The sequence below is a fragment of the Podarcis erhardii genome, assembly GCF_964252035.2.
Source record: "Podarcis erhardii genome assembly, chromosome: 3".
In the NCBI taxonomy this organism is placed as follows: Eukaryota; Metazoa; Chordata; class Lepidosauria; order Squamata; family Lacertidae; genus Podarcis; species Podarcis erhardii.
Window position 1 is genome coordinate 62,671,125 of NC_138507.1, and position 24,462 is coordinate 62,695,586.

Below are 24,462 nucleotides of genomic sequence, written 5' to 3' on the forward strand. Positions count from 1 at the left end.
TGGTCTTCTTTTCTGCTTGCTTATTTATATATTTAGCTTACATTAATAACAAGCTGGGATCCCTTAGAAAATTATAATCAAAACTTTTATATATACCCAGATCATAAATATACTTTTAAAAAAGTGTTACTGATTTGTTTCTAATGTATCTTGGGTTTTCAGACCAGCAAACTTGATAAAGAAATAGCAGAGAAGCGCAAAAGCTTTGCCAGAGAACTTCTCTTAAGTGAGAGGAACTATGTGAACATGCTGGAAATTGTACGAGATGTTTATGTTAAACCGCTAAAGGCAGCGCTGGCCTCACATCGAGTCATCCTAAGCTATGCCAATGTTCAGACAATCTTCTCTGATATCTTGAACATCCTACAACTGAATAGGTAAGTTTCACTGATTGTTCTGAAGCACATTTAGATTCTTTAAAAAAAAATATCCCAACACTTAAGACTTGAATTCTAAACAAAGTAGATGTGATTAGGATTTGGGGTGCAGTATTTCTGAAATTATTAGACATGGATCATTTAATATACCTGTGACCAGACATACTTGTAGACACATTTAACAGAATTTCATTATTACTAACAAGAGAAAAGCAGCCATGGGAAGCTGTGAGCTTCATTCAGTACTGGAACTAATGTTATTTAGCTAAAAACAAGACTGAGGTCATCATAAGCCTTGAAAATCTGGAACTATACTTGATGATCTGATAAAGCTGACAGTCTTTACTTCAGTATTTTAGCTGGTGTGCAAACTACTCATTCTACATGTATATTTTCACTTTTGATTTTTTGTCTGTGGTTATTATTATGATATCTGTTTTGTTGTATACATTATAAAATAAAATAGTAATACAAAACTTTATACCCAAAAAGAGAGAAAAAGCCAAGACTGGGGAACCTGTGGCTTCTTCAGATGATTATAGAATTGTAGATTTGGAAGGGACCCTGAGGATCATCTAATCCAACCCTCTGCAGTTGTCCCACATGGCAGTGGTTTTCAACCAGTGTACTGTAGCACCCTGGGGTGCCTTGAATGGTGGTCAGGGGTGCCGCAGGCAACCCTGGCCTCTGTCCCTCTTTCTTTCTTTCCTTCCTCCTCTGATTCCCTCTCACGTCTCTGCCTCCCAAAGGCTTGCACAGCTGTTTGTTGCAGCAGCTCTGGCTACAAGCTCCCCAGGTGAATGGTGCCTCTAGGGCTGGCCAGGCCCCTGTGGGGCAGGGGGAACAGTTCAGAGACCAGGGACAGCTGCAGCAGGTGCCCAGAGGATTCCCAAGGAGAGGGGAGAGGAGAGGAGGCTGAGGGAACACTCTACAAGGGAGGGTGTTTGAAAAAGGGTGAGAGGCTGCCAGCTCTGCAGGCAAGGGGTTACATAACTGGGCTCCTGAGCCCCACAGGTGCACTGCAGAAAGAAAGTAGTTCGTCAAGGGAGCTGTGGACTTGAAAAGGTTGAAAACCTCTGCCATATGGGAATCAGTCTGGCAACCTTAGCGTTATCAGCACCACTCCCTAACCAACTGATGTTGATAGATTCCAACTTCCGACCATCAGCCTGGCCAGTGGCCAGGGATGGTGGTAATCCAGGGTGCCAGCTTCTGGGGGCTGAGGCACTGTCCCCCCCCCTCAATGTTCAGAGGGGCCCCCGGTGTAATGTCAGAACATTGTGTCTGGTCCCCTCAATCTTCCAGAGACGGTGGCACCTCTGATGGTAATTGTACTCCAGCCACATCTGGAAAGACCCCAGTAAGCCACCTTTGGATCTGTAGGATGGACATGGCTGTAGGCATAAGACTATATGAGAACATTGCTAAGATAGTATGAGAACAACCTCACATGTCCCCGTTGTACTGGCATCTCTTTGATTGCGCTTCCCATGGCCCAGTGGAAAATTGCACCCTTAAAGACAAGTTTCTATTGGCAAGGACTCAGTTTATACATATGATGTAACTTATTTCCTAGAGGCGTCTGCCTGGAACATTTAAAGACTTAACAAATGGCTGGTTAGGCAAGTTATCAAATGTGTTGAGGGTTTATAGGAGGACGTGTGTTTATTACAGCTGATTTAATGCAGAAGGCTCCCCAAAAATCAAACACAGAACTGTACACAGAAATATTATCAGAAGTGACTAAATGGCACCACCACATGTGACAGTATTGATGTAACCGAGGGAGTAAGGAACCTTATGCTTTCCATGTCTTTCTTGCTGGATTCTAATTTTCATTAACCCCAGGCAGGGTATGATGAGACTTTATGCCAACAAAATCTGATTGTAACCACTTGGGAGGTCAGGAAGCAATCCTACACACTTACCTGGCGCAACGCACCATTTAAAACATTGGAATGAATGCTTAAGTATACATGCATAGGATTGAACTTTTAGAAGGGCTTTATAGCTTGTAAAGTGGTGATGTAAATCCTATTCATGCACCTTGTTCCCCATATTTCTGATTGTCAGCTGAAATTCTTCTCAGTGCTTGGGGGTGGAAGATGTTATGGATGGCCAGCTTACCACAGAACATACCTATATAGTAAGTTACTCATGCCGGATGCCTAGGGTGGACCAGACAACAGCATAACTTCACAGTAACTTTGAAGCCTTGATATTTATGTTGCTCGGCTTGCAGGAAAACATGTTGTCATTATCACTATCTGTTGGAACTTGCCTGGAACCTGATAGGAAGAGAGAAACACCCTTCTGTCTGTTTCACACAGGTGGTTTTCAGATGAGTTAACACAAAGACTTAATGAATGGAACCCAGCCCAAAAATTAGGAGACCTGTTCATTCAATTTTGCCAGCAACTTCAAACATACACAAACTTCTTCAACAATTATGCAGTAATTCTGAAAACTATAGACAAGGTAAGAACACACCAAAGTCTCATGACTCTAAGTCAGACACTCCTTCCACTGTAACATTTATTTTTTTAAACTCCCATGCTCCCATATCTCCCTATCCAAAGCAGCATCCAACAAATAGTAACTAAATATTAAAGTGCATTTAAATATCTTTGGGAAAGTATATTTATGCTATATTCTGTTAAAAGAAAAAGTAAAGCTTAGATCTGTAAGCAAGTAATCGGTTATAAGAATGTTTATTAAAAATTAATGAGATCTGAATTTTGAGTAAGTCCTGTTTTATTGTGATTTTAGTTCTTATTTTTATATTAATTGGTATATTTTCCATCATTAAAAATCAGATGCAATCAGGAAAATAATAAAGTTAGCTTATACAAACTGGATTACATGCCTGTATTTGTTTCACTGCTTTCTACCCACCATGCCCTGTAGATAGTCTTAATATGATGCAATTTCCATGATGATCCTAGGCTGTGTTCTTCTACTGTATGATATAATAGGGTTGGGAATACTGGAGTGCAATAGCCCAGTATTCTGTGTACAAAGCATGTAATTTGGAAGTTCCCTTCCCACTCAGCCTTGTCAATCTGGCATCTCAGAGCCCTATCCTCCTGAGGATTTGTGTCACAACAGTTCAAGGTGCATTGTGGGAAAGGGCTTCACCAGCCTCAACTTTCAATATTGAAAGGGAAACTAAGTGTTGTACCCAACTACATTCTAACTTGCCTAAATTAGGCTTGTCCATTAATCTCAGTGGGTCTGCGTTGTGTAAAAGTAGCATTGACTAAACCCCAAAGCACAAGAGGTGTCTGCAGCTTCACAGCCTTACCAAAATGTCTTTGGGCTGCCCATATTTACTGAGCAGCTACTTGCCAGATGCTGATACCACTGTGAGCCGGAGTGTTCAAGTCTGCCTCAGTGCTGGAGGGCAAAGGACACGGTGTGCCACAGCAGCCCACGGAACAGGGTTATGGAAATGCTGCTGTTTGCTCCTTATTTGGTCCATAGTTTTATGGATGACATCACACTGATGGTCAAAACCTTTTGCTTTCACAGTGCAGGGAGACTATTCCAGTATTTCGTGCCTTTCTGAAGAGACATGACAAGACTGTTGCTACTACTATGAGGAGGTAAAGTCTTGTAATTTAAAATAGTAAGGAGGACACTGCCAAAGCATGGGTGTTTTGTATATGCTAGAGGCAAAAATGGGCAGAGCAACATATGTACATTTACCTTTGTGCAGTAGGCTAGTTACTATGTACACACTTGTCTCTATTCTCCATCTAGACAAGCAAAGAGGCATTATCTGAGTTCAAAGGTACATTCCAGCCAGGCAAAAACACTGAGGGTGTGAAGCAGGGCGCATAAGGGATATGGCCTGAGGAGAGTTTAGAGTGCCCGATAGGGAGGGCTAGACGGCTGCATTTTACCCCATGGCCTAAGGGTTCCCTGCCACCCGTTTCTTCAACATAACTGTCCCTTCAAAAAGAGTGCAACCTCATCGAGAACAGGCAAACTGCCTATTTCCTGGACTTGTGAACCTCCTACCCAATATGTCTTACCTGCAACACTAGGCCCCTAAGATATGGCTTGACATACCTTTGTTGGTCTTGGGACATGCAATGCAATTTGCTACTTTTCTAATTAAAGCATGGATTAAGTGCATCTATGTAACACATAGCCTCCAAGAATTTCTGTTGTGCCCATCTAAGAGGATTGAAGAGTACGTCACGCTCCTGTATGCTCTGAGGCTTCACACTCCTCCAGAACACACTGACCGTGAAGAGCTGACTCCTGCAATTAAGCAAATGAAACAGTTCAAGGATTACTTAGATCAGGTTTGTCTACTACATTTATTTTAGCATGACGATCTTGCAGGGATCACTAAGACACTCAGTAGCAAGTTGAGATTGGGGAGAGCCAACATAATTCAAGTTTTGATCTTGGACTATTATTATTATTATTATACCACACCTTATTCAAATATCACAGGGCAGTTCACAACATAAAAATACAAAATGAGAACACAAAATACATAATAAAACAAGGACCAAAATAAACCAATAACCCCTTCCACAAACACATTTAAAAGGCCATAGAATTCAGCCCAAGGCCTGGTTATAGAGAATTTTTTTCATCTGGCACCTAAAGGTATGTAATGAAGGCAGAAGGCATAGATGGGGAACTTGTGGTTCCTCCAGATGCTGCTGGGTGTTTTGAGTCTTGAGGACGTAAGTTTCCTCTCTCCGCCTTAAATGTTGCAAACAGGAAGATAGGATATTTTGGAGGTTTTTTTATCCTGCCCTCCCTCCCAGAGAGGCTCAGGGCAGCAAACACCAAAATCATAAATAATACAATTAAAAACATCCATACACCCTCACAACTAATTATTTCAAGGTTGCCAGGAAAAGCATCTTTCAGCCATCAAATGCCTGAGTAAACATTTATTTTTGAAAAAAGTTCCTCCAGAAAGTTAATGGAGAGTAAGACAAGACACATCTCACCAGAGAGGGCATTTTGCAAATGGGAAACTACCTATGGGAGCGCCCTTGAAGGAAGTTTGGCTAAGAGCATTACAGATAAGATCTCTCCTTTCATCCTCATCATTGAGAAGCTAACTCACCTTATGTTTACCATACTAAAATTCTAGCTAAAACTGAACGTTGGCAGAGATGATCAGATATTAACTACACAAAGACGCATTCAAGGATGTCCTGTAAGTACTTTGTATAGACAAACGTAGTGTGATATAGAGGAAATGCATGCATTTGTGTGATAAAGGCAGAATAATTTGCCATGGAGTAGGTTGTGCTCGTGAATAACAAAGAAAAAGTAACTACTTTGTAAAAGTAGTAGTTTCCTCAAAAATGAAGCACAAGTATTAAAAGAATACATGGCATAGTGAACTCAAAAGCATTTGGGAAGAGCTGATTCTAGGAGATAGAATATGCTGCATAGGTAATTTTTGCCCGTGAAACTGTGTGCCTTCGTGGATACAAAGCACATCATTGGGGTAAAGGGAGATGTATAACCTTCCTCCTGATGTTTAACAGAAGTGTGTGATTTAACATACATCAGCAACTGAGGACAACTAAACAAAAATAATCAAACTTTATCCAAGTATTTTTAAATCTTTTCGTGTTTAATCCACAGAAGTTACTGAAAGCCAATAGGTATCTAATTGCGATGCAAGATGTAGCCCAGCTAAACTGCTGTTCAGAGAGAGTCCATATGTCGTTCAGGTAAATAGACAGATAAAATAATAGGAGGGGAGAGGAAGAAAAATGAAGGATGCCTTTCAATGACTGGTTGCTAAATCTGTTTTGCATAGTTTATTATTTGTAGCTGAGGACTGTTAAGTTTATGAATTGTTTGCACATGAATTATTCAGTTAATAAAGGAGAACCTACCACTTACGATAGATGCATTGATTAATTTCTTCCTTTGCACAAAATTGGGTGAACTCTTTCCTCAGAAAAGAACAGTGCTAATGATGAACTAACTGGCAATCAAGTCTAAACTTTTGGGCGGGACAGGACACTCTGTGGTTAATGCCTTCTAATTACCTCTGGGTATTGCTTTAATTGTATCAGTGGCCCAGAGATCATTCCTTCTAACAGAAAAAATATATATTTTTACTAGCCATTGGCTTATTGATTGATCCCCTAAGAAAGAGCCATTACTTTCAGGAATGTGTTGCAGGACAAGTTCTAATGCTTAAAACTGAGAAATTAGAAGAAAAATTAGCTTGAGACTAAGTTAAAATAAGCACACTGAATTAAGAGTTACACTTTAACAAGCACAGGGTTGCTGATTTTTTCCTATTTTTTTCATTAAACGTTTTCAAAAGCTTAATATACCACTGATTAATATCTGTGTTAGTTTCTCTGAAGTCTAACATGGAAGACTAATCCTTTGTTTTCAATTTTGGCAGGCTGTATGAGCACACCCATGATCTTAGCCTCTTCCTTTTCAACGATATACTTGTTATCTCACAGCACAGCATCTCTTACAAGCCATTTGAACGTATCTCACATGTTACTCACCAATTCTTGGCAGTGGTAACGCTTCATCAACTCCTGGTTGAAGATATTCCAGATTCCAAATGTGAGTTTTCTCCTACCCTAAAATGATATAAACATGGCACAAAATCTGTCAGGATACTTTTTAAAAATGTATTTCAAATTAATATTGTAATATTGTAACAAAATGACTCCCCATACCAAATACTTAGCTAGCATTGCAGGGTCACCTGGATATTCTTGAGCTTCTGTTAAAATTAAAACCAGTTGCAATAGTTAGGGAAATAGAGGTTAATGTGTATCAAGTGCAGATGAGATGATTTTTTTTTTCTGCCAAAGCTGATTGCCTAACAGCAGATTAATTCTGCAATAGGAGCTTGTGTTAATGGCAGTTGCCCTCAGAAACCCATCCTAGTTTTCTGCAGAGCTTCCGAAGATGGAAAAAATCTATCATATGCTTCTAAGAGATCCACAGAAGCTCCAGAATGCCTTTGCTGCAAAGTGTCCATTACTGTCTTAAAGCTTTTCAAGTGCTCGCTTACTTTAAAACCAAGAAAATAAATACCTAAGAATGTTGCATGGTGAGGTCCACAATCCGAATGCATGTTTAGGAAAGATAGCAGCTCAGTATCCTTAGATCCAAGGGGAAAGAACTATTATACCAGCAAGTATAGACAACAACCTTTCTGAATGCCTTGAAATCTGTGGAAGCTGCTGCTCCAGGCAAACTTCTCAAAACTCTGTGCAAGGACAGGATATTGCTCTTCTAACGGATGCTGAACGGCCCCAGTAATCCCTATATTTAAAGGACAGAAGGGGCTAGCAAAACGATTAGGGGCTTAATTTTTTCTTAATAAGTGAAAGACCCTGGCTATCGGCTCACTGGTACAGCTGGTCTGGGAGATGGTGTTGGCTCCTCCTGCAGGAGGAAGGAAGTTTGCATGGCTCTGCCTGTGGACTATGGTTGGGGTCTCCATTCCAAAGGTGCTCTGTGCCCTCCAGGAGCCTCTGGCGAATTACCCTTCCATCAGAAGAACTCAGGGCAATGAAAGAGTACAAACTGTGTTAACACAGGTAACATAACAATGCCTGTCAGAAATAACACAGAATGCTGTAAATCTCCCCATTATTCGCTGCAGTAAAAAGATGCATTTGCTGGTCAATGAATGATTCACTTTGAAAAACAAACCACTTTGTACAAACTTCCCTTTTTCAGTATCTGCATGCAGACTAAAACCAGGGATGAGAAAAAGTGCAATACTAATTGAGTAGTGGGATAAGAAAGGTGTTACTGAATGACAAGGCCTGCTTTACAGGTCACCATTTCTGAAGGGAATGCATTGCATGGAACACCATAAATGGGTCAAGCTTTCATGACTGCACATATTGCTACATGATTTCCTGTCTTAGCTTGAAAACTGATTGTTTATAATCTTTCAGAAATCAGATTATTATTATTATTATTATTATTATTATTATTATTACAGATATCAAGAATGCTTTTCTTCTGCAAAGTCCCAGGTGTCAAATGATTTGTTCTACAGAGGACCATGACAAGTTTATATGGCTTTCTGCACTGCAAAGGGCAATTATCTGCAATATTGAAGATAATGTAAATTGTTCTTGAAAGTTCCCAGCTTTATTTACTACCTCGCCTTCCTGCCACTGGTAACTGTCATGCAGCTCCCAAAAGAAAAAGGTAACCATTCAGTGTCTACAACATGGGGAAATCAGGCTGACCAAGGGCCTCATTTGGCCAGTGAGGCTGTTTCCCTGACACTTCATGTGTTGGGTGATGTCTGGTGAAGGCCAAATGGACACAAAACTGCCAACACATAATCCAGAGCCTTAATAGTGCACTCCTGATTGCATCTTGGTAAGGGAAGCTTGCTGAGAGCAAGCCAGCTGGGATTGGTTGTGCTTCTGAGATCCCCCCATTGAGGATTTTGTAGATAGTAGTGCATCAGCAGAAAACAGAGCTGACAGGTGATGACTTCAAAGTTGCTGGGATCAGCTGGGTAGCTGCCCCTTGCAGAAAGTGGAGCTTGAAGTCAGCACTGATCAGATGATTGGTGGAAACTTCAAACCCTGTTTAGGCTTGAATTTTCCTCTGTAGCATGGGGGAAGCCAGAGATCCAGATGGCTAGACCTACTGGTAGTTCCCTGCCCCTGTCTACAGTAAAGTACATTTGCTGTGACTTAGTATCTCTTCTTGCTGTACAGTAGATAGAAATTGTTAGTGTGTTGTTAGATGCTATTAATGCATGCAGTTACAAACGTTTATTCTTTCTCACTCTTTGCTTTGAGTCCCTTTCCTGCTTTGACACATAGCATGATTTTTTTATTTTGTTTGACTTTTCCCTAATGTTTGATTTAGGGTGATAAATCTCCCATAGCACATGAGTGGACTTCCCTTTCAACTCAGCTCCATATGCCACCAAAATCTACTCTGGAGGGGAAGGGGAGGAATCCTGTTGTATGAGTGTTAAGTTTGTTCTGCTGGCTGGGCAAGCCAATTGGCCAACATGTTGCCCTAAGTAGTCTTAGCATTATGGTTTCTTCACAACCAAATACTCAGTGCAAAATCCTATTTGCAGGCTCATGAAAAGCAACCTTTCAGTGTGTTAAGCCAAACTAAAAGGATTCACCCAAGTTAAAATATTGTGCTGTTTTATTGGTGTAAAAATCACACAATTGCTAGTTCTGATTCTGCTGAGATACATCCATGCAGTTTAACATCTATGATCCCACAGCCAGAATAAGCCATTAAATAGAATATCTGCTGTTAGTCAGCATTAATGCAAATTTACATATGAGATCAAAAGGTGTGTATTATACAATATACAACAAATCCTAATACAGTACATCAACCTGAATAGCAGGATACACTCAGGAAACTGTGTTAATGAAGCCTGTCTGCAAGCCAGAAGAATAAGGCTTGGAGAGATGAAGCGAACCTTTTGAGGAACAAAAATAGTTTTCAGGGGACTCAGAAAGAAGAGTTGAGGTACTGACACATTTATTGACCATGGTGTTTTACAGTAAAGTCTGTTGGATGTGCCAGTTAATAAAAGGGTAAATGTGCAAAGCATGCAACTACGGGTGGTGTTCAGGAAATGTGCATGGCAGAGAGATCAACACCCAATCCTTTCACAGAAGGGATGCACTTACGTGCATGCTGAAAAATGACAGTCATGAATGGAAACATTGAAACAAATGTCAAGCTGTGGCCACATACAAAGTACATAAAGAGGAAAAGACAACCAAATGCATTTGGTATGGCAAGGTAGTATGAAAACAAAAAAAGGAAATTTGTGGCACTTGGAAGGCGCAAAATGAATCAAAATGGCTGCCTGAAATTTCAGATGGGTTGCGAAGTGTGACTTGGAAAAGGAAAAACTGATGACCACAGCTGGTTAACCTTCTCTTACACAATCAAAAGAAAGGTGTGTAAAAGCATGTGCTTCTGTGTTTAAAAAGTAGATATCTGGGATGTTTTTTAGTCATGATCTTTTGACATGAAATATAGAAAATTCATAAGGTAATCAAGTTCAGTTTGGGATCTAGGCCACTGAAGCTGTACAAACTTTGCTCCAAATTAAAAATGTGCCCTCCCAACAAAATGGGAAGTTTGGCAGTGCCAATATATAGAACATTCAAGGAAACAATTATTCCATTCTTTGTATTAAAATTATAAAAGTTACTTAAATACAACTGTGGACAGAGGACAAAACAATCACAAAAAAATGTTAAGAGTGCACTGAGCTGAACATATGGGTCTTTAATTAGGCCTTTTACCCAATTTCCCCTTTCAGAGTTAATTAATTCACAGTTAATGGCAATTGGCTTATAAGTGAGAGAAGGGTCGAAGCTGCTCCAGTTGAACTTCCAGCGAAATTCTCTCTTCAAGAACATCCTACAAAGGAAAGATTTGCCATTTATATAAAACAAATGAAGAGATACCACGATAAACAAACATACATTTAGTTGCAATGGTTATAGTAATCTTTACTACTGGTTAGCACAAATGTTTGTAATGCATTAAAACTCTATTACATCCTGTCAGGGCTGCCTCTAGGTCCCAGCTCACAGAGGACCAACGCCAGGCTGATATTATGTACAAAAGTCTTTATTGAAGTATAATTTCCATTTTAAAGCCAGAGCGTGCAACCGTACGTCTAGACTCTAGATAGGCGAAGTCCCCTCTGAGTCACTGCCCCTTCCGCACCAGTTTAAGATCCTAGCCCGGCTCCACCTCCTGCGCTGTTCCTTCCTCCTCTGGGTCCTTCTGCCCCCTGGGGTTTCCTCCCTCCTGGACTCTTCTGACGCTGACCCCCCTGAGTCTTGCCCTTCCTTCCGGCGGGCTTTGGGACCTGGCTCCCTATCCGGGCTACCTGCTGTGCCGCTCGCCTGTACATTTGAACTTGGCGCGCGCGCCCAGTCGGTGACTTTCCTCTTGACCGTTTCCCCGCTCTCCGATGGAGGCGTGGCCAATCCTGACTCATCTCCTCCCTCTGGTGGTGGGAAGACTGGTCCCGATGCCTGGGACTCCTCCCCCCCACTACGCTCTGGTGGGGACGCTGGTCCTGATTTCCAACTGCTGCTCAGGGAGTCCCCGCTGGCCCCTTCCTTCTGGGGTTTCCCCCTTGGCACCCCCCTTGCCCTGGCCATCGGCGCTCCTCTCTGTGAATCTTCCGATTCGCTGGAGAGACTCGTGGAATCTCTCTGACCACTGTCACTGCCTACACCCCCCTCGTATTCCTCCTCCTCACTCTCCATTTGCTCCTTCTCCTGTGTTTCTGCTCCTGAACCCCTGACACATCCTCAATACTATGTAATAATTTTATATAAATAGCCTTGGAGAATTCTTCTAAATCTAAATCAACTTATTTTCTGCTGTTTTTAAGGGGAGAAGTGTGCACATGTGTCTGGGAGGTGGGGGAGAAAATAGCAGACATTTGGCTCATATCAGTAACCAAAACAAAAACCCTGCCTTTGCTTCATGAAGGAAGCTGCAGAATCGCCCGAAAATTGGGGTGGGGTGTGATCAGAAATATGGCCTATGTTGAAAGCTGGGATAAAAGGTTTTTTACCTTGGAAAAGTTGAAGATTACAGCCTTCAAAAGGTAACCAATCAAAAGATCTGGTGCAGAAAAAAGGTGTGTTTAATTTTTTTAAAATGTCATTTACCTTTAATTGCTGCTGTAATTCACTATTCAGTCTGGCCAAAACGGTATTGGTCTCTTTATTGCGTCTGATTGATGCCTGAATAGCCTTCTTGTCCTTTCCCACCGATCTGAAGAAATAAGTTCATGAAACAACATTCAGAAAGTGCTTATTATTTGTAGACAAATGGCTCAAGAAAGTTGTTCTGAAATCAGTTAATTACTTTACTCAATGCCTTAAGTTTCTTTAATGTATTATTTAGTTGCACGTCAATTAATAAAAATGTGAATTCTGGCATCCTCTCCTGTCAGTGGCCACAGCCTACAGAGCTACAACAAACGTTGCATGAACCTAGTGACACTTCCCAGGTTTTCCCTTGCATTGCATCTCAAAACTCCCTTTGAAGTTTCCTTGTGTTTCAAAGCTATTTGAAACTAAGGCAGTGCATATAAAGACTATGCTTTTATGCAGGTCCATGGCTTTCTTTACTAGCTTAGAATCAATTAGCATGTTTCCTGTACCGCAGGTTGAACTGAATTAAGCTGTCTTGCAAATTCAAGCTTGTATCCAGAATTGTACACTTCTTTCTGCCAAGCGAGCCAGGCCCCACAAAAAGTGCTAATACTCAATTTGTGTGCAATGCATAACCATCTATATAGTTTGCATAATATTCTATTTTATTTCTGAGCCAAAACAGCCATGCACACAAAAGGGGTGTCACCCTTAAGAGGAAGCTTTGAATCTTTTGGAGATCTGTAATATACGCCTCCTACAGTTTGCAGAGCTGTGGTGAGATGCTAGGTTTACAACAGCCCTGCACATGTAGTCCAATGTTAATACTGCAGGTCAAAGATGAAGCTGAGGAAGATTAAACTCCAAGTCAAAAATGCACCACACTTCTCATGATACAGCAAAGTTCCATCTACTTAAATTACTCCCTTAGAACACCTCCCAGGTCAAATCAAATACTCACTGCATACAGAAATCTCAGCCTTCACTGATTGCATACAATTTAGTTGGACTTTTAAGCCTTCAAGAACTAAAACAACATATTTTTTTTTCACTTGATGCTTTCATGTTTTTCATTCGCATCAGCCATAAGCTCAGGAATCATACACATACCAGGGGTACATTGCAACCTTTTTGCTGCAATGTAGCTGCTGGTTTCTTCAATTGCTAAAACGCAAGGCTTCTGAATATTTTTAGCATGGACTGGTTATGAAGCAAAGAAGGAAAAGAGAATGACATGGTGACTAGCCTGGGAGTAGAATAATAAATAGCAGCCTTTGGGAAGGGAGAGGGAGCTTTATAAGGAATTAAATCCAAAGCAAAGTAGCTTTGGTCAGCAAAGTAGCCTGACTAGTCCCCCTTGGGTCTCTGATGAACACTGCAGAATGCTAAATTCTCTTGCTTAGTGAAAACCCATGAAACTGTCAAGTGCATGCAGCCATGTTTATAACAAGAGTGTGACAGACTGAACAGTACACCTAATATTGAAATTAGATTCTTGATGCTATTTTAATAAATGCATGGAAATACATTTCTTGCAGATTGTAACATAATGCAAAACGCTGTGCATCTGAGTTTTCTAAAACTCTATACTGTGTTTAGGATTCAAGTTTGTTCACAGTGGCTTTACTTAGCATTTCAATGGTTCAAATATCATAGATACTTTGCTACTAATGGCTATATTTTCTATTTAAAATGAAAATGCCTTGTTATCAGAGGTACTTATACACATCTTGGGTTACCTAGGAATAGATGGCTGTGAAGCAAGAACAGCAGCTATGACACCTGTTTTCTGTGTTTGCTCCTCAGCTTCCGGTCTCAGCTCATCTTCTGATTTTGGCCTTCTGCGTATAGGCTTTGGTGGCGGTGCCAGAGGCGTGGTACCTTTGCCCTGAAAGATTATAGAGGGTGTCTTAATACATGCAGCAATAAACTTCACCAGCACTCAGTTTTAATCATTACTAATGATTAGTTAATTAAAAACCCCAGTTCTCGTGTTGAGAAATACCTGTTCTCGTGTTGCACATTTTACATACCGTATTTGCAGGCGTACTAGAAACTGTTTTGTCTTCAAGTCTTCCATCACCTTTGGCAACTCTAAGAGGCCCAGCAGAATCAGGTGTTTTTTCTACCTAGAGACAGAAATAACTCAAAAATGCATCATGGCAAGCAAGCAATGTTTCAAATAATCTTCAGGTTTGGAAAAGGGTATGAGATCAGATACTTAAACTGAGACCAAATGCACACTCTGGAAGCTCACATATAACTACTAAAAGTGAAGCCTTTAACAGCCCGATCACACTGAGAATTACCAGAATCCTCAGAAACGCTAATGTATGAGGCTTTTATATTTCTTCAAGTGCCAGCTACGCTCTTTCCCAGATAAAACAGATCTGGACACTATCAAGTGTCTACTGGGCAATGACATTCAACACTACCACATGAATATAACTGGACAGCAATTAACAGATACTCAGATAATATAGCCAGAAGATATAATGTCTATGCTAACCTGCAAAACCTCTGGTTGTTTCTCAGTTTCATCATCCTCTTCTTCATTTACACCTGATGCAGCAAAAACCTCAAACTGGCTAAAATCTGCAAAGTTTGGCTGTTCTGGTATTTGCTGAGGTGAGGTACTGGTGTGTGCTATTAGACCTTCAGCATCTGATGAACGGTGAACATGAGCTCCAGCCTGCAGGAAGAGAACCAATGTCACAGATTATGTTTTATAAGATGACAGGGGGAGACATTCTGGATAATTTGTCACCATGTAAGTGACATATGTTTATTTTGCTAGTTGTTTTCTTCCATATAAACATATAAGAGAAAAACATTTCTAAAATATATTTTATTGCTGTGGGTGCATGTAGACAATGATTCATGCCACTCAGTGTGACAACTTGGGTAGGGTGGAGAACAGGGGTAAAAGTTGTTAAGCTGCTCAGAAGCCACAGAGTGAGAGAGTCTGTTGACACAGAGTGAGGCCATCATTGTCTCTCGCACAAAGGGGTAGTGAAGGGGTGCCCCAGATACAAGCTGCGGTGGGAAGGTTATTTGATTGCTTAATTCTAATTACTATTAAAGTAATTATTAAAATCCTTTTGCAGAATACCTGGAACATAATGTCCTATGAAATACAAAAACATGACAGAATGTAGATGAATAGAAACTAAAAATTCAACAAGTGAGAGGCCCCTGCTTATGTTTTATAGATGACAATTCCCATAAAATGTTGACAGTATTACAGATAAAATCAATTATGATGATATCCATAAATTAGCAAAAACCCTAGAGATCTTTCTTTTATTTTCTGGCATGTTTGTGAAAGCAATACATTTCCACCGTTCTCTCACAAAAGTATCTCTTTAATTCCTCTCACCATTCTCAACTTATCTGTTAATTTTTCAGCGAGAGGTATTTGCCATGTCTTGTACCAAGATGTTAAATTTGGTCCTTTAAGGTATTTCCAAAAGGCAGTGATGATCGTACATGCTGTCACCAGCAGCTAGCCTTTTAAAGAAAGGTTTGTGATCAGCTCCAGGTTCTTGTTCATAAACAAATTCAGTAAGGCTAATTCTGGGATCTTTGTAATGTCTTGGGGGATGATTTTGTCAATTTTGCCAATCAATTCATCCCAAAATGTCATTAGGTGATTTTACATGCTTGGATGTTCCATTTTCTTTAGCCAGATATTTGGTTAAATTGAAAATTTTAACAGTTGTCCTCACTGCAGCTTAGCTTACCCTGTTTTGTGATGGAATTGTTCAGGATATTTATTGGACTTATTTTTATGGATTCTGTAGTTTTTGTTTATTATCGTTTTCCTGTACTGTACATTTATTTCATTTCATTTTTCCCTGTTCTGAGATGGAACTATTCAATGAAGAGATTATTACAATATTATTAACAGAAATCGGTACCACCACTAAAAAGATGCAATTAATTTATAATTTCAACAGAAATCGAAGAATAACCTGTGTGGGTGGAGGTCTTGGAGGCACTGCAGGGGGGTAGGCAATCGCTCCAGTTTGCTGTTGACCTACAAGGCAGTAATATTTAGAAGAGAACACTAAATATGTTTTCAGCTGTGTTAACAACTTTTGGCTAAGTACTTTAAAACAAGCAGTTGTTTGGATGTAAGCAGGGTCAAGCTTCAGCAGTCACTTGCTGCTGTATTTTAATTGTTACATGGTTTAAGGGGCTCAGCAAGTTCCAAAACCTAGGCCTTCAGGCAAGTTTACTGACTCATAAGATTCCTACAGATTAGCCTATGTAATCTTGATCATGCAGGCTGCAATCCTATGAATGCTTCTCAGCAGTAAACCCCACTGAACTCAAGGGGTCTCACTTCTGAGCAAACATGTATAGGATGGTATGCCTCAAGCAGAAAGAAGAAGAAAATAAGGCACACTTCAAGAAACTGGCTGCAGCTCCAGATGATTCCCGCCCCCCCCCCAAAAAAAAACCCAAGACAGGAGCTGACAGGAGAGAGATCTAAATCTTCAGGTGGGCTTTCTGCTGAAACATACTGTGAAAATTTCTCTTGTGCAACATGTTCCCATTAATAATTATATTTTAGGACACAAATATTAACACCGTCCTCCACCCAAGACTGCAAACATGACTGAAACAAACAAACTGACTCAACATCATGAACATTCAGTACCATTCTAAACAGAAAGGAGAACTACCCAAGTGACCCTGAACTTGATTTAAGAATGAATAAAATAAACTGACTTTATAAAAGAATCTGAACCATGCCCACCTGGAGTAATAGTGAAGGTTCTGTTCATATCTAAAGATGATGATCTTGAGTGCGAAGGGTGAGGCCTTGGTGGTGGTGGTGGAGGAGCTGTATTGTCGGGAGACGTCCCTGAATGTGATCTGAAAAACAATGGAACTACAGAAATTCTATTGCAAACTGTAGTTCATGAGTCCCATATAGTCATCAGAACACAGCAACTGTATCCTTACCAGTAAAGTTCGCTCTTTAAGAGGGTGGACATCTAAACTTTAACTACTGAAGATAACTGAAAAGTACTGAGTTGTGATCTGCCAGCCATGATACAATGAAGATACCTGCACTTGTAGATTAAGATCAGCTAGATCTCAAAGTAGGTGTCTTATTACAAAAGAATTTCAGAAATAGGCTGAAAAGAGAAGTTGCTGATTTGCAACTTATTACCAAACTTAAAACCATGGGGAGATCTGGTCTGAATAGAGACATTTGATTCTGATCTCATTATACATGATAAAGCTATTTTTAGCCATCTCACCCCTTGCTTTTTCCTGTAAGCCCAATTGCAGTCACAGTCATCAACAGGTTTACCACATTTATCAGCCAATCACCCATTCCCACCACCCTTCTGAGTAATAGCCCTCCCCACCCTCTCACTATATATAAGGGTCTGGGGACTTCTATTTCAGTGTATCTGAAGAAGTGTGCATGCACACGAAAGATCATACCAAGAACAAACTTAGTTGGTCTCTAAGGTGCTACTGGAAGGATTTTTTTTTATTTTGTTTAGACTGGGGAAGTCACCTTGTTCAAATTATAGGGCCTGTTTTCTGCATGGATCTATCAAACCAGCTTGAAAATGGATAGCCTATTGTTTCCAGAGAGCAATTTCTACTCTAAAATGAGACAAGCTCCTTTTTCACCAAAAGGATAGAAAGAATACAGTCATCCTTGTATAAATACTTAAGAACGTGTACATGTGGCAATACCGGGAAATAGTTTTATATCATTACATCTTTCTGCATTCTGGAAAACTCAGCTCCACTTGCAATTTACAGGTTTGCATCACAATGCTGGAAACTAGAAGTTTGCTAAACAGCACACACACATATTTCCAATGTTCTAATAGCACCCTATGGCTCATGGATCTGACCTGAGGGCTTTATGTTGCCCATCCTCACTTCAAGCTGCAGAATGGAGGAAAGGAAATCTTATTCTATGACTGACAAATAGACAGTTAAACAATGGTGGTAAGTGAATACAGCTTGCAGGAGTGCTTAAATTCTTTGAGAATATATTCTTGGAGCCAGGAAAAGACGCAAGACAAAAACAGTTGTGTCAAGAGGCATTGTAGTCAATAATTATGTATTACAGAACACCACCACTGAATGAGACCATCACTGAAGCACCACCCTGCACCCTTTTTATTCTGGAACTCAGTGCACTTTTCTGTGAGTGGTTTAACGCTAAGTGCTTGTTAAACTTATGGACTGCTATACCACCAAATAAACACTTAGGACGGGCATAGCCAAACTTGGCCCTCCAGATGTTTTGGGACTACAATTCTCATCATCCCTGACCACTGGTCCTGTTAGCTAGCGATGATGGGAGTTGTAGTCCCAAAACATCTGGAAAGCCAAGTTTGGGCATGCCTGACTTAGGAAGTGACACAGCAGCTCTTATGTCAACACAAACACACACAAAAAGACCAATCAGGAAATTGACTCCTTCTAGAATTATGAATTTCTTTTAGAGATTACCAGGCTGTGTGTCTGGGGGGACAAACTGTGGAGTAGGAGCTGGGTACTTTACCCTTGGATAGGAGTTGCTACTTTAACATCATTCATATTTAAGCATCTAATTACCGTTGTCTTGTTACAGTGCTTCCAATATGTTCTGGGTCAGAAGTAAAGGAATCTGAGCTGCTGTAACCATCTGCTGATATAAGAAAAAGAAAATCATACATTGCTTGTTGATTAATCATGTTTTGATTATTCCACAGAATAATATTACAGAATAAAACTTACAAGTGACTTTTCTATAAATAAGGTATATTGGTCACAAGTGACACAAAATTGATAAGCAAAACAAGTTTCCATACCAGAATCTTCCTACAATGGATCTGGCCTCTTCACATATATTAGATCATATCCCTTTACTCTGGAATAATCAACAATACCTACTAACCCAGGGGTTTGTACTGCAAAAATGTACTTTACTATTTCCACTACTTTGACTGAAGATCTGAGAAATTATATAGGTCTGAATGGATTCCAACTGGCTAGCAGCTACCAGACACAATCCTTAAAGTATGTGTAAAGAGGTCTAAGAGGGCATCAGAGTGGCTAGAGTGTGTTAAAGAATAAGACTTCTCAATCCCCAACTCTGAAGGATGCTTCACATCCTTTTTCAAACACAAAATAAATGTGCATTTTAAAGGGTTTTCCACTGCACATAGATGGACAGGGTAGCTGCTGAATGTACTACTTTCCCAAATCTTGAACTTGGTATTGGGTTACAGTCATTTACCATATTTTTCGCTCTATAGGACGCACTTTTCCCCCTCCAAAAATGAAGGAGAAATGTGTGTGCATCCTATGGAGCAAATGCAGGCTTTCGCTGAAGCCTGGAGAGCGAGAGGGGTCAGGAAGCTATCCGTCAGGAAGCTCCCTGGGCTTCGGGCAGCTATCCGCAGTGCTTGCTGCTGCTCCCGGACCTGTTCTGGGAGCTGGGGTCGGGGGAAGCTCAGGCTTCCCCCACCCCAGCCCCACGGCTAAAGAAGAAGCCGCGCGCAGCCTCTCCCAGCTGGAGAGGTTGTGCGTGGCTAAAGAGGAAGCCAAGACAGGATGGATCCCGCTGGCTGTCTTGGCTTCTTTGCTCTTTGGGGCTGTGGGGGGGGGGAAATATTTTTTCCCTTTATCCCCCCCCCCAAATAAAACTAGGTGCACCCTATGGTCTGGTGCGCCCTATAGAGCGAAAAATGCGGTAGCTATTTGCAGTGAAATGAAACAGGCTGAGACCCTACTAGGAAAGAAAACATTGATACTCGCCAACTGTATTTCCTCCTACAAATTTTGCAGATGAACTCATTTTACTTTCTTCTACAAGATCAGGTGACTTTACAAGTAAAGGACTCGTGGGATTTGTGTGATCTAAAAAGGAATAAAGTATATATTTAATTAGTAACAATAAGTTAGTCTACCTCTCTTCTTATGGCAAATTTCACCTAATGTTCAAAGTCTGACACCATAGTAATATGTAAAAATTAAAAATTTTGAACAACTAAGATCATAACTTGCATTTCTGGCCACACATGTGTATATTTGGATATCAACTCCCCTCTCCATGTGCATCATATCACACACCAATCCCCAGGAACAGATTTTGGGGGAAAGCAAAGGGAAGGGAAGACTGAAAAGCCAAATTACATGAACAGGATATCTGTTCCTTTTAGAGAAAGAAAAAACATTTTTTATTTTATTACTAGATTAATGGCCACTTATCAAAACATGCTTTTGAGTGGCTTACAAAAGAATAAATAATACACAATATTAAAATACAAGACAATAATTTTAAGAACATCAAAACTGCTCAAATGCAACATAAAATGATATCATTCAAGTCTATTATTTGCAGGGGTTTAAAAGTCTGTATTATAGAAAAATGGCATAAGAAGCCACAATTACATTTTTTTTATTCAAGCACCCTCAATCCATGTACTTGTTGTTGTCTGCATTGTCTTACAGTATTTTTATACTGTCACTTCTATATAGAGCGCTACTCAATGCCAACCCCCTTTGCAATTTTAGCTTCTCAACAAACGTGCAAGCTAAATCAGGCTAGAAAAGTGTGGCCTGGTTCAGATGCACATGAACAAGCCTTGTTCCTGTCAACAACCTGCTCCCTTTTCCTCCTCCAGTGGGGTCCCTATACTGTGCTTAATTTTGACTATGAAAGCCAGATTCACAAACCATGGATTGGAGATGGTTTGTTTCAACAAGCTAGTTTTTCCCAATTCCGATGTAACAAATTGCAGATAGTCAAAACCAGAAGCTGAACCTTCTGATCTCCTCATGGCCATACCAGAGAAGAAGCTGGGGGAGCTGATGAGCCCTAGCCTCATTCACACAATTAAATGTGGCTAGTGAATGGCTTGTTTCTTGGTTTAGCATTTCATGTGAATGTGACAGTGAAATAACTGAATAGGATAAAACTATTAATGGCTTCAAGAACCCCATAGTGACAATATCAATGAATACAAAAATGAATACATTGTTTGATAGGCTTTCAATAACTAATTATGTTTGTGAAAATTAATGTTTAGCTACGTAGAGGTTGTTCTAAAGGCACCACCTAACAACTTACCATTTCCAGTTCTTTTAAGTTCCATTTCTTGCAAATGAATTTTGCTTGGAGTCATTCTAATAGGAACAGGATGAACAATAGCAGTATCCTAAGACAAAGAGGTATAAATTGAACTTAGCTTAGTAGAATTAATTGGTCTAAAGTTGATAGCTTAATCAAGTTTCATTAAAAAGCTTGAATACTAAAACAAACTCTGTTGCAACTTTGTTGTGATACTCAAAACAGTACATGACAGCTCTTTCACTAGCAAAGTACATGGAAGCCTATCATTTGCTTATCTGCATTGGGCAAATCATCACTGGAGCAAAGCTTACTGGCTGCCCATTAAACAAACACTTTAAGCAGTTTGCACACAATATTCTGCTTGCACAAGGTTATATGTGTTTCTAAATAAGTTGTTCAGGAGCTCATGTGCCTTAATTTGTAGCAATTTACACGGTGAAGTATATATGAAAGTATATAGTCACGGCACAGTGGCAGCTAGACCACACTGTGCTGCACACTGCTTCTGTTGTACAGCAGTACGTGTAACACAGGGCTGGTTAAGATTCTGCTGGATCAAGCCAAAGATCCATCATCCTACTCGCACTATGGCCAGCCAGATGTCCATAAAAAACTGGCAAGCAGGATGCAAGTGCAACAGCACTTCACTTCTGGCCCTCCAGGAAAAGCTATGGATCTCCAAAAGCTGTCATCCCACCCACTTGCTGCATGCCACCTGCCAAGATGCTTCACAGCCCACCCTGCATTACCTACTGCTCAGCTTTTGCACTCACAAAGAAAAAAGTCTGTGCCTTTAGTACCGTTTTTCTAAAACAGTATGACAAGTCACATGGGAGAATGCAGTTCTACTGAGGGAGACACTACAGAACACACTGATTTTCCTCTCATCAGATTTAACTTACCAACTACGGAAACTGCAGACAGCAAGAGAATATACAGGAGCCAGAAATGTTCCTTTCTAGTGCTTTGCTCTGGCAGTGTGGGAGTCATTCACAAAGCAGTGAATGAAGATTATGCACCATCACATGCTCAATACATGGCTCTCAGTGGGATGGGGTACATGAGGGCAGAGTATGTTTGTTAGAGGACCTGAAATTAAAAACTGTGAGAAACACCACACTATGGAGAATGAAGGATGTATATATGACTTGGGCAAATTGTCACATACGGGCCATTATACAGACAAGGAACGCCTGTTGCCTTGGTGGTGTCCATAGAGGACAGTGGTTGTGTTGATGAAAGCAGTGACATGTACTTAGGAGAAGTAGAAAAATGAAGATTAGGGCTTTATGTGTGGGCTTTGGGATGAAAGGACTGGATCTGCATGTGACTTTGGCTGTCCTTGTTCAAACTGGTCTTTGGCAAGTTACCATACTTATTTTCTAATTTCAATCCTGTTTTTCAGCACAAGGCAGCTAAAAAGTGTCACAGCCATAATTATTAAGAATTTCAACACACTCTGTACACTGAAGATACTTCAAAAAAATGAACAGACTGCATTTTATTTCTTGAACTCATAAAATGTTCTATAATTAAACTTGAATCATACTGCATACATATGATTTCTCCAATAAATTTTAAAGCAGATAAAATTTATGACTTCTGCCACCATTTCCCACCAAGCTTTGTAGAATCATGCATTAACAGGCAAGATACAATTAATGAAAATTCAGAGTTAATAAAATTAATTTCAAACAAGCAAGCTAAGTGATTGACTTACAGGATCAGCTGGTGCAATGTTAGAATCAAATTGGGTCAGAGTTTGTGAGCTTGAGGAGCGTTCGCTAAATGTCTCCCACTGCTGAACAGACAGAGGAGAGACAAGTCAGCATGAGAGATGGAGTAAAGGTTTCCTGGAGAAGATTTAAGGTAGTTCAGAGGTTGCAATGGCAGTTGTTTTATTTGCATTAACTGTCAACACACACATTTTTCGGCTTCTCAATGCTACCAAGAATTTAACTGTCAAATACTGCATAGGGTATGAGCAAATCAAGAGATTTCCCTTCTGTGAAAGTAAGTGTATATGTTTTAACAACAAAATCAAGCTACTGACAATGGAAACCTCTTATAATGTCTGATCATGCTGCATGTGTAACTACAATGGGCAGCATTTAGCTAACATATCCATGTCAGTGCAATGATTTCCACTTGTGCAATGGGAATTCCCTCCCCCTTCCCCATCCCATGCCACCCTAAAAATTTCAACAGAAGGTTGGGAAATGTGGGGGGCAAGTTGGTGGAGGGATGGGGGAGAATGTTTCATTGCACAAACAAAAATCCTTGCACTGATGGAATATTCACATAGTGCTACTTTCGATACAACCCTGTGTACTCCATTTTTTCCTGGATTTTTGTATTAATTTTCACCTCAAAATGAATCAGGAATAAAAGCTACAGATAACACATTTACAAAATTACCAACAACTTGCCAATGCAATCCCTGAAGCAATCCTCAAAAATGTTTCTAATCGGAGTACATTTTATACCAGTGTAGAAATATTTAATTTATAATTGAAACAATGCTAAGGATTAGAAGTTCAAACTCGGTAAATCAACAGGGAAGTCCACCTTGGCAATCATTTCAACAAGATACAGGACATGCTCTGGCATAATACACAACTGCCAAGTCAGTTTTTCATGCTAAGAAAAGGGGGGAAAAGACATGGACACAATAGCAATAACCAGGCATCAAAGAAATTAAGATTTGATCTAGGATTTGAAAGGCAGATTACGTCGTAGAAGATCAGTGTTAATGTATCTCACGTTAGTGGAATGGTGAGTAACTTATTAGTCAAACCAAAACACTTCAGCAACCTCTTTCAGGTGGTCTTTATATCTTTTCCCAGTAATATGGGCCCACTTATCTATAAACAGCTGCTCAGGGATAAACAGATCACATGTGGCTGGGAAAATGTATAAGGGGCACATGAAATAATTAATACGCATTGATTTGCCATACATATTGCTTAGCTCTGAAAATCAAAAAACTTCCTATCGTAAGAAATAATATTTCCAGATACTGAAATATTATGGTCCATTTAGAAAAACACACTTCATGAAAACTTGTATACCCTAAGAATATGAATATTAGATATAATAATCCATTATAACTAGACATGTTTCCTCAAAACCAGTTCCCCATACTGCATGTGGGCTGTTTGTGATATGGCATGGAGATTAGAAGTTCCCACCAGGCCAGCAGAATTCATTGGAATGAACCTTAAGCAGCTGTTTAGATTCTACCCAAGATAATGCCTGATGTATCAGGGATTTAAATCTTAACGCTTTCTGTTGATGGCTGCTA

The 24,462-nt window shown here is 40.1% G+C and overlaps 2 protein-coding genes and 1 long non-coding RNA gene across 9 annotated transcripts in view; 1 reads left to right on the forward strand and 2 right to left on the reverse strand.

Moving 5' to 3' along the window:
• The window catches only part of ECT2L (epithelial cell transforming 2 like), a 28,485-nt gene extending 18,290 nt beyond the window's left edge, over positions 1-10,195 (forward strand). The window contains exons 15-22 of one of the 2 annotated variants that reach the window (XM_081855146.1): positions 163-377; positions 2,708-2,855; positions 3,909-3,982; positions 4,534-4,690; positions 5,503-5,568; positions 6,006-6,094; positions 6,787-6,959; positions 8,362-10,195. In XM_081855146.1, the coding sequence (XP_081711272.1) occupies positions 163-377; positions 2,708-2,855; positions 3,909-3,982; positions 4,534-4,690; positions 5,503-5,568; positions 6,006-6,094; positions 6,787-6,959; positions 8,362-8,501 (1,062 nt within the window). In that variant the 3' untranslated portion in view covers positions 8,502-10,195. The other variant, XM_081855147.1, reaches the window with a different exon arrangement.
• LOC309338183 lies at positions 2,005-8,080 on the reverse strand. Its single transcript, XR_014154788.1, has 4 exons — positions 7,076-8,080; positions 6,899-6,976; positions 4,452-4,646; positions 2,005-2,665 (listed from the first exon to the last, which is right to left on the reverse strand). It is a non-coding gene; the product is annotated as an uncharacterized lncRNA (long non-coding RNA).
• REPS1 (RALBP1 associated Eps domain containing 1) overlaps positions 9,528-24,462 on the reverse strand; it is a 37,463-nt gene continuing 22,528 nt past the window's right edge. For 2 of the 6 annotated variants that reach the window (XM_081855151.1, XM_081855148.1), the window contains exons 10-20: positions 22,879-22,959; positions 21,156-21,243; positions 19,841-19,942; positions 18,656-18,728; positions 16,818-16,936; positions 16,027-16,091; positions 14,562-14,744; positions 14,086-14,181; positions 13,792-13,940; positions 12,065-12,170; positions 9,528-10,790 (exon numbers count right to left, since the gene is read on the reverse strand). In XM_081855151.1, the coding sequence (XP_081711277.1) occupies positions 10,722-10,790; positions 12,065-12,170; positions 13,792-13,940; positions 14,086-14,181; positions 14,562-14,744; positions 16,027-16,091; positions 16,818-16,936; positions 18,656-18,728; positions 19,841-19,942; positions 21,156-21,243; positions 22,879-22,959 (1,131 nt within the window). In that variant the 3' untranslated portion in view covers positions 9,528-10,721. The remainder of the gene's footprint in view (positions 10,791-12,064; positions 12,171-13,791; positions 13,941-14,085; positions 14,182-14,561; positions 14,745-16,026; positions 16,092-16,817; positions 16,937-18,655; positions 18,729-19,840; positions 19,943-21,155; positions 21,244-22,878; positions 22,960-24,462) is intronic. The other 4 variants (XM_081855153.1, XM_081855150.1, XM_081855149.1 and 1 more) reach the window with 4 other exon arrangements.